General features: G+C 35.9%; 1 protein-coding gene across 1 annotated transcript in view; it reads left to right on the plus strand.

Annotated features, from left to right (window-relative positions):
• The window catches only part of st6galnac5a (ST6 (alpha-N-acetyl-neuraminyl-2,3-beta-galactosyl-1,3)-N-acetylgalactosaminide alpha-2,6-sialyltransferase 5a), a 67,149-nt gene extending 61,903 nt beyond the window's left edge, over positions 1-5,246 (plus strand). The window contains exon 5 of the mRNA XM_088014793.1: positions 3,446-5,246. Within this exon, the coding sequence (XP_087870919.1) occupies positions 3,446-3,701 (256 nt within the window). The 3' untranslated portion in view covers positions 3,702-5,246. The remainder of the gene's footprint in view (positions 1-3,445) is intronic.
• Positions 5,247-10,587: the final 5,341 nt, after the last annotated feature.

Here is a 10,587-nt window from a genome sequence, read left to right on the forward strand (position 1 = left end):
AATAAATGTACAGCCATTTACAGCTCACTTTTTCACAAATATCTGTTTTTCTTTCATTTGCCAAAAATGAAAGATATTTAATTTATTATTTAGCTAATTAAATGAGAAAAGGTACAATAAATTTATTTCAGAATTACTTTTAAAAGAAGCTGAAAGAAAATAAATGGAAATTATTTGACACTTTAATTCACGGTTCAGTCCTTGTGGATTCTTTTCTAATATTTTGCAAATAATGTCCACTATTTACAGATTTATTTGTAGAGCGTATCTAAAATGAAGTATGAATTATTTCCACTGCAGACGTGACATTTTTCATTCTTCCAAAAATGTTTCCATGTTGCAGAAACTCTGGACTTCATTATGATCACAAACTCAGGTTCACTCCTGGCAACCCACCTCGTTAGCGGAGTTTATTGATTAGATTTACAGCTCACGTCTCATTCATCTCAGCCAGTACTTTAATTGGACCGTTTCATTGAGCAAGCAACAAACCTTATTAGATTTCTCAATAAAAGAGAACAAACTGTTCAATGTTCAGCATATCCTCGACCCAGGCGCAGGTCGATTGAAATCTTTTTTTTATATTTTTTGTTTATTTAAGGTCTATGGGCAAATTCAATCCCAACAGACATGAAGGAGGAATGCTGCTTCATTTCTTTCAGAAATTGCTTGCAGATTCTCAGCGGTCCATTGTAGTTCTCATGACAACTGAGGTGTGCAGATTTTACTGAATGTCAGCAGTCTGTGCATTTAAAGTATGTTTCAAACAGCTTTCCCACTGATACATTAAATCAAACTGATTTACTGACATTTCCCTGCAAAGCAAATAGAATACAGCATTATCTTAACAGCAGTTCAGCACTTTAACAGCTTGAGCGACAAAGTTTGGTGGTTCTGATTTGAATTCCTGACTATTTACCCCAAACTCCTCCAGACTAGTGGCAGCAACAACACCTGGTGGAACTGCACGACCGCTAAGCTCCTAAAAGCAGCTTTAAATGGCAGCAGTGGTTGAGAATTGTTGCTTGTTGACTAGATAAAAGGGACGTGTTGGAAAGGGCAGGAGGTTCTTAAAGAGACAGAGGCCTATTCAAAGCCGTCAGATGCAAGTCAAGTTTCTTAAGTTCTTTTTGATATGTACAGAGTTTTTATAACAACTGAAGGTAACTTGGTTTCTTGGTTGTGCTATAAAATGGCACTATATGCGTGGAAAATACATAACACATAATACCCCCCTTTAAAATTATGAATGAGTTTATGGTAGGAAATGAAACTCATCTCACAAAGGGAATAATAGATGTAAAAGGTGTCGCATAAAAAAAATATCCTGTTATTTACGTTTGATAAAAACTGTACAGTATGTGATTGGGCTGGACAATATGGCTAAAAATGTCACAAGATAATCGTTTCATATCAGTCTGTTGATAATTATTGATTAGTTTTGTTTTAAATATCTGAATTTCAGCCAAACTGGTTGTGTGACCTTTCACATTTTATCCACAGTTTCCACTCCACGCTGCCATCTTAAACTGCTGCTGTGGCAATTTCTCAGCAAGCTGTTGCTAGGTAACCAGAGAGTGAGTGAGTTGCTAGGTAACCAAAGAGTGAGTGAGTTAGTTGATGTCAACATTACTTCCAGTTAGAAGGAGCATGTTTGTAAAATTAAAAGATTAGTTAAAGGCTAAATCTAATTTTGGGATTAATTGTAGGTTTGTCTCATAATCAGTTCAGGCTCATTATTGCAGTTCATTTCCTTAAATTTACTATCACTGCACTGCAAGAAAACTAAACTTTACCAAGTATTTTTGGTCTGGTTTCTAGTGCAAATATCTTAGCACATAGAACTAATTTAAAAATTACTTTTCAGCAAGAAATTTGAGCTCGTTTTAAGTAAATAACCCCTTACTATAGATAATCTGCCAGCTTCACTGGCAGATTATGTTCCTGTTTAAGTGCCAGTGGAACTAGTACTGTTTGTATCTACAGTGAAGAATTGGCATAAAACAACTTATTTATTTTGATGAAGAGCTACTTTTATGTTAGTCTTCTCTTAATTCAAATGTGCCAAAGCATTTGCACTAGAAATCAAACAAAAATACTTTTTTGTGTTTTTGCAGTGTGACGATGAGATTGGAGACTAAAAACAATTCGGTGTCAGACGTTATGTGACGTGCCAGCCATTTTTAACCACAGGTCTCATCTTAATCCAGTCTGATTCATAAGAAAACAGAAGCAGACTTTGCAAAAAAAAAAAAAAGGAAGCACTGAAAAATAGTTTTCTTAATTTAAAACATAATTCACCTGAAAGTCTCCAGAGCGCTACACTCACTATAAGTGGAGAGCAGACAGAGGGCACTTTTAACTAAAATAAAACCTTGAATGTTATAACAAACCTTCCTATTTTTGACACACAAACAGAAGCACACTCCTTTGCTTGCTGCTGCAGCATTTTGAAAGATGTGATTGTAGTTATCTTGACAGCTTGATCAGTCCTGCAGTTTAAAACACGTAGGAACCCAGTTTTGAGGGACGAGGTCGAGCTTCAGGCCCAGAGTAGCTTGTAAACCCAGAGAGACATGATCAGATAAGAGAAAAAATGATGACTGTATGAATATGTAATGTATGTATTATATGTCAGGAGGCAGATGAATATATGATGATAAATGACGGTGGGAATGACTGATGTTGCTGAAAATGCTGAAATTTAGAAATTGGTGAAATGTCTCATGAATATTTAATAAGAACACAAATGAAATGCTTTCAGAAAACAACAATGAAATCAACTAAATGGTGGGAAAAAAATAACTTGAGAAACTTGCATAGCTAACAAGCTGAACTGAAAAATCCTCACAATTATTTCAAAACATGAATATTAGGCTTAAAATTTAGGGTAAAGCAAATGTATTCATATTATAACGCAAAAGGAAACAAACAGAGAGACAGAGTATTCAGTTCTTATATTCATCTAATCTGGAACAAGCTTCTGGAAAACTGCTGAAACACCCTAAATCAAGGCTAAAAACTTATTTAAAATAACTGGCGCATCACTAATTATGGTCAGTAATTCCTATCAGACTAGTTTTGTCTTGTTTTTGTGATAGTTCTGTCTTATTTCAAGTGTATTAATATATTTGCAGTGTAAACAAAACTGAACTGGTAAAAATGCAACAAAAGAAAAAAAGGCTGTCAAAACTGCTATAAAAGTGAGCCGTGCACTTTTAATATTTTAATAATCAACTTTAAACTGTGAAACTTTTTTAATTTTCTTATTTCAGGCTTGGATGAAAGTGCCACTTTTAAATATGAATCTAATTAAACTTATCTGCTCAGCAAATGATAAATTAAAGCCAACCATCCTCCTTCACCTTGAAATGAAAAATGCTTCATGGTATCTAATGAAACTCATTAAAATCTTCCTAAATGTCGCCTGTTTCTGTCTCCGCAGGGAGCCTCAGCACCAGTCCGTCCCCTACCACTACTACGAGCCGCGGGGGCCCGACGAGTGCGCCATGTACATCTCCCACGAGCGCGGCAAGCGCGGCAGCCACCACCGCTTCATCACGGAGAAGCGCGCCTTCGCCAACTGGGCAAGGACGTTTGACATCCACTTCTTCCAGCCGGACTGGAGCCCCCCGCCTCTCCCAGACAACCGGACACTGCCGGGAACGGCCCCCACCGCCATGGTTCTGCAGAATACGTGACTGCCAATGGAGCTGGGATGCGCTTTTAGAGATCCAATCACTCCGATGGACAACTGGAAAAACAGACAGCACTGCATGGATGAGGAGTGCCTTTACTGCAGCCAGAGTTTTATTCATGGAGGGACAAGATGCGGCTCAGAGCTGTTTGAAACCCTGGAAGGCAGGGTCATCAAACGCTCTGAAAGCGTGTGTGTATGTGTGTGTGTGTGCCATGTATTTGATGTATTGTGGGGACCCATTGATCCTGACACATATTCCACTGTGGGGACCCATTGATCCTGTGGGGATGAAAGCCTGGTCCTCACAAGGAGAAATTTTGTTTTTGTGCTAGGGGTTCGCTTTAAGACTATGGTGTGAATTGAGTTTTGGTCAGGTTTAGGTATGTGATGGTTAGGGTTAGGCTGTAGAAATGAATGGAAGTCAACGGAAAGTTCCCGCAGAAATAGAGACACATACTGTATGCTGTCTGGAGCATTTAACTTTTGTCCAGAAGGTCCCTTCTTTGACTGCAAAGAACGATCATATGAATCATTATAGACAGAAGAGCAACTTATCCATATTAAGAGACAAAAAAACTTATATTAAAACTAATTTAAAATATAAATATTTTTCTCCTGCTGCAGACCTTGATATTAATTCATGCCGCCATGAAATGGCATTCGGAACAATATTCATTTTCAAATGTGGCCATAATTTCTGTTTTTGAGGATATTTGTATTAATAACACTTATTTAAATAATAACACTAAAGTCCAGAGATCCAGGACCCCTATTGGCAAGTTTTAAAAAAAATGATTAAAAGTAAATTTTATATTGGGTTTTTGCTTTTTCAAATGACCAGAAACGGACGTCCCCTCTTGGTAGGTTAGGCTGTTAGTTCACTGTCGGTAACATTGGCATGTATGGGTGGGTGTGTGTGTGTGTGTGTGTGTGTGCGTGTGTGTGTGTGTGTGTGTGTGTGTGTTCACCAGAGGGATTAAAGAAGACGCAGACTGGAGGACAGTTTCCCGGATTGAAAGACCCGAACAGGACAGAGATGAAATTTTCATTCCTCTCAACGCACTTCCCTGAGATTTTACTTGATGAACTACAGTAGTTAGTGGTGCGTAATTTGTAAATTTTTGACATTTTAAATTCAGAAATTTTCTGGAAAAAACTTGAAAATTTCTAAGTTTCAAAAGTCAATACTTTTCCAAGATTTTTCTTGAAAATGTCTGAGTATAATCAAAAATAAAATTTTTGTTTTTCCAAATTTTCAAACTCAAGTTTTCTAGCAAAAAAAAAATGTGGAAATTTCTGAGTTTGAAAAGTCAAAAATTTGCTAGAAAAAATTCTAATTTTGAGTTTATACTCAGAAATTTTCTGGGGAAAAAATTGACATTTTTAAGATTAATCCCAATATTAGTTTTGTTTTTTTTCTAGCAAATTTTTGTCTTTTCAAACTCTGAAAAGTCCACTTTTTTTTCCTGGAAATTTTCTGACAACAATCTCAAAATCTGAGTTGTTTTTTTTTTTCCAAGCAATTTTCTGAGTTTTTTTGGCTAAAATGTGCTTATTTTTTCCTGTCCACAATGGCCCCAACTTGAGATGAACAAGTTATGAGTGCATAAATACTTTTGCAAGGTCACTTCACCTGAATACATCAATAAAGCTACAGATTTCAAACAAATAAATGTTTTAAATTTGACCTTTTGAACATGTGAACTGTTGCTTCAAACAGCAAAGAACTTGTTATAGAGGTCACGCAGTAGCAACGAAAGGCTTGATCCTTTTCAAAGCAGTTAAATAAATTGTATCCCTGACTTTCATCTCTGCTTTGAGTTCAGCCGAGTCAAACTCTGCGCCGCTGCGCAGCCGGGATGACTGACAGGTGTGGAACAGTGGCTGGATGTTTTCACTTCTTCTGTATGTTTATATCGCGGGTCTTTTGTTGGCTCCAGTCGGCAGTTAATAGTGCAATTTATTTAACGACAAGCTGGATTTCCATGTAAAAGCTCAGCCAGGTGGCACCAAACAAGCAGGAGATAAAGATGGAGAGCAGAGGTGCAGCAGCATCCGTCCGCTGCAGCCTGAATCACCTCACAGAGGTGTGACAGGTGGAGAAGCACCAGCTTCTCTCCATTTTTTGTTAAACTGAGCGTGGGATCTGTCAATCTCTTGTCTGGATTGATTTTTTATGAGTTGCATGTGAACTCCTCCCGATTTTTCTCGTCTCGTCTCCTTCATGAATAAAACTCTGTTGTCAGTCAGGGAAAACGAGACATTATCTTAATGTTACATGCTGGTGCTGAATCCTACGGGGCGGCATTTGTAAAGTTATACAGTCAAAAAATAACAGCAATGATTTGGGATATTTAGCAACTAAACATTTACCTTCAAGTTAAGTGTTTAATTTGAAGGTAACTATTTAGTTAGGAAGCTAAAAATGTAGTTTCAAGCTCAGTATTTATTTCACAAATCACATATTTAGTGTGAAGCCAAATATTTAGTTAGAAAGTTAAACATTGGGCTTCAAAAGAAGCATTTAGTTAACCAAATATTCAGATTCAAACTTAATAAGTAGTAAACAAGCCAAATATTTAGATTCAAACTACATGTTTATTTTGCAAGTTAAGTATCTCAACTGAAGGTAAATATTTAGTTAGCAAGCTAAATGTTTAGCTTCAAACTAAATATTTAGCCTCAGGCAATATTTATTTAGAAATCTAAATATTTAGTATGAAGCTCAGTATTTATTTCACAAGTTAAATATTTAGTTTGAAGTCCAATATTTAGTTAGCAAGCTAAATATTAAGTTTGAATCTAAATATTTATTTCACGAGCATTTAATTTGAGGGTAAATACTTAGCTAGCATGCTGAATATGTAACTTCAAACTAAATAGTTAGCATCTTAAATATTTAGCTTGAAATAGAATATTTATTTAATATGCTAAACAATTTAGTTTGAAGCTAAATTGCTTGTTAACTAAATATTCAACTTGACTATTTATTTAGTTTGAAATTGTGACATTTAGGGAATAATTGTCCAAACTGCAAACCCACAATCAATAAAATTAACAAAAGGTTTCGAAAAAGAACAAATCAGGACTGAACTAACAGAACTACTCCAACATGCTGCCACCACCATGCTTCACCATGGACATGGATTGAGGTTTTCTATCATGCATAACGTTTCGAGACCAAAAAGTGATATTTTGGTCTCATTTGACCAGAGATTCTGATTCTACATGTTTGCTGTTTCCTTTAATTCGATAATTAAAGGATCTGGACTCCTTGTGGCAATTTTTATTCCATAAAGCCCAAATTTCTGGCTTGGTTGAGAAACCCAATGTTTGTCTTAAAAGCTTTGCATAATAACTACTGGGTGATTTTGTAAGGAACTGAATTTTATTTTTGGGTATCTGGATAAAAGGGGCTGAATAAAAACTAATTTAGATTTTCATTTGTAAAAACATATAAAAACACAAAATCTTATAAAGTAATTTTGATCTAGTTTGTAGGGAAAATATCTCAACAAAACTAACTCAAAAGTAACTCCTTAGAAAGATATAAGGGTTTAAGTCAAAAAGTCCTTAATAATGATGAAAAAGTAACGATTCCATTGGCAGATTATTTAACTTGTAACAACACATTTTCCCATGTTATAAGTGAAAAAATCTGCCAGTGGAACTAGAACTTTTTCATCAATATCAAGGAATTATTTACTTTAAACAAGCTCCTGTATATTGCTGAAAGCTTATTTATGAATAGTTTTGTCTCATTTCAAGTATACTAATATATTTGTACTATAAACTAGTCCAAAAATACTTGGTAAGATTTTTTTGTTTTTGCAGTGAACAAGCATCATTCCTCCAGCTTTGTGTTAATCTGTCACATAAAATCTCAATTAAACATGAAACAGTTTAAGGTTATATCAACACTTGTGTACTTAAATTATTTTTCGAGAGCTGGATGAAAGGTTTGTCAGCTGGATTTGAGTAATTCGAAGCCATTTTCTTTGCTGCTTCTATATCCAAGGACATTTTTGAACACTTCTAAGACATAGTGCATAATAAAAGCTGGAGATGGCGGTGAAGTGATACAAAGGAAGAACGTACGCTAGTCTCATTTTTCTTCAATCCATAAACGTTGCATTAACTGAGAAAGAATAATTGTTGGAAAAATAAAGTATTACCTGTGATGTTTTAGTCATGAATCGTTTTCTCATCAGCAGGACAGGAAACCAGTGACTCACCTTCACCCTCGGCTGACGACGGCTGCCATTTTTACTTTTCAATCTTGCTCTTTCCATCTGGTTGTGACATGGGGCTGTGTCATGCTGAAATAATAATGAACGACAGGCAGCAGCTACAAGGCTCGCTCATTATTCCCAAGAGCCGCAAATAGATCCTCCAGCGTGTTCATAACCCAGTGTGTGAGCAGTTTTTGTGCTTAAAGATGGCAGCAAACTGGCTTTCCGCCTGAATGTAAGGCACATAGATCAAGGTAACAAAGGGTAATCAAGCACAGCAGAGGGACACCTCACCTCGATTATGAGGTCGTAGAGCCTTCACTCGATCAATAAAATGTCCTTCATTAGCATTTAGGATGATTTAGGGCTTCCTACTGAGCTGGAAAAATGACTAAAAAATCATTGCTGTCCTCTTAATCTTTTAAAAGTCACATATATGTTGAAATAAGGGCTGCGCAATTATCAGTTCGTTTTACGAGGTTTTTTTAATATCTGCTCTGAATTGTTTCAAAAGTTTTATTAGGACAAGTGAGAACATGGCCTAGAAAATGTACATCCCAGCAGTATTTATCTACAATCCTAATGATATAATTGCCTAAATTAACCTGACCTATATAAGAGATGAAAAGGCTAAATAGAGGCAAAAATAATTAGAAGTTTCCTGAAAAATGATGAAATTCCCAGCTAATCCAGTGAGCAAATGCATGTGCAATTCCATGCACAATGTGTTTGTTTGTATGCAAAGCGCACACTAAGAAGATTAACCCACCTGCCACTCACAGCTGAGCCACAAATAATGAAACGTAATTTTTACTCTGAAAATATTTTAATCAGGCGAGGTGTAAAACAAAAACAGTCCGAGGCTGCACACCTCAGGCGAAGCTGAATAAATAACGCCTGCATCCTGGAAATTAATCACTGCTAAATTGGGTTGTGCTCTACCTTCTGCTGAGATTAACATGCAAATCCAACCAGAGCAGGTATCGTGGATTGGGACAAATTAACCACGGAGATTAAAACTGTTGCCATGTACCAGGCTGTCGAAAATGCTAATTTCTGCTGGGAAGTTTTACATACATGACCGGGGTCTTCGCTAGGCGTGGTGGGACAACCTTGATTTAAAAGTTGACAGAAGATTTAACATATATTTAAAATAAAAAAACGTGTAACATTAACTGCTTTTTAAAAACCAAAAATAATTGCTATACTTCTGATAGATTATTATGTAAAGTGGATCTCCGGTAGCAGCTTGCTAACAGCTGAAATGCCCAAATACTTAATACCTCTAAAAACAAGTGTAAATGCATATTTTAATAGTTTAAACACCAAATATCACTCAATACTCAATAATACGTAAAGTGGAAATCGTCTTAGCCTTACCGGATAAGCTGACGTCTTCAGTCTTGTTTACTTCCGCCCTTGGTTGTACGGCCAATCAGCGGCAAGGAAAATAAATTGCCTTTTTCGATTGGCTGCTTTGCAAAGAACAACCAATAGCGCGTTAGCTGGCATTTTTGTTAATATTTTTGTTTCTGAAGCTGACATTTTTTTCGTATTTTGCTCTACAAAGCAACTTCGCAAACAGGCTAACTTTCTCCGATGCCTATTTATGTCTATTTGAGGTATATTTTCATCTTCAAGCACTTGTGCACCCAGGAAGTTGAAAGTACACCATGTTTTCTCCTCCAACAGAGAAAAATAGTAATTATTTTCTTTTTAACTCCTCTGACTGACAATAAATTAAACATGTAATATTTTAGTAAAACAAACTATAGAAGAAATAAACTATTGTAGGTTTGAAAAAGATATTTTCCCTCTTGTTGGTGTAGAGAATGTTTTTTGTTCGAAAAGCTTTACTGTACAAAGCCAAATTTAATGAATGTGCTTCTCCAATTATGTATATTATGTATGGGCATAATTACTATGATTACTAAAAGCAAAAAAAAAATTCATTTTGTTGTACAAAACATTTTCTGTTTAAACGATATGTGGTTTTATAATTTACAATTTAATCCCAGATGTTATAAAACTTTCCATCTGCATCAGCTCCACTTGCTGGAGGGTGAATTTTGTAACATTCTTGCAGTCGCAAAATTACTCCAAAGGTCGCATTTTTCTACCGCTTATCAGCTCATAGCCTCTAAATTACAATATTCCCTCTGCAACATGGCTGCCCTCATCACTGAATGCGAGGGCTGTGAGCAGCAGCAGAGTGATGGAGGTGCTCACTCCATGAGAGAGTGTTTAACGTCACAGTTTCTCCTCAGACTGAGGACACGATCCTATCTCATAAGTCATAAAACAGCTGAGGGCTGAAGCTCAGAGCTCTGCGGTAAAAATGTGCCTTTATTTTCCAGAGACGTGAAAGATAATCCGCAAAAAGAAGCGACCTTAGAGTGAAGGACAGAGAATACATCTCAGAATTTTGATTACAGTTTTTTGACTAACCTCTAAACTTTTGGCCAATTTCCCAAGTTCACATTACTTGCAGGATAAAAGTACAAAAACAATTCAGTGTTTTTGTTTTTAACAATAGTTTTACTATTTTTTGTTTTTACTTGCTTAATAATACATCAAGTTTGAAATATTTTAATAAAACGAACCACCAATTTAGATTTTTGTTTATCTTTGTACATCTGAGACATTAAAAAATGG

Source organism: Poecilia mexicana, unplaced genomic scaffold, assembly GCF_051168715.1.
Source record: "Poecilia mexicana isolate PSO_F unplaced genomic scaffold, ASM5116871v1 scaffold_17, whole genome shotgun sequence".
Classification (NCBI taxonomy): Eukaryota; Metazoa; Chordata; class Actinopteri; order Cyprinodontiformes; family Poeciliidae; genus Poecilia; species Poecilia mexicana.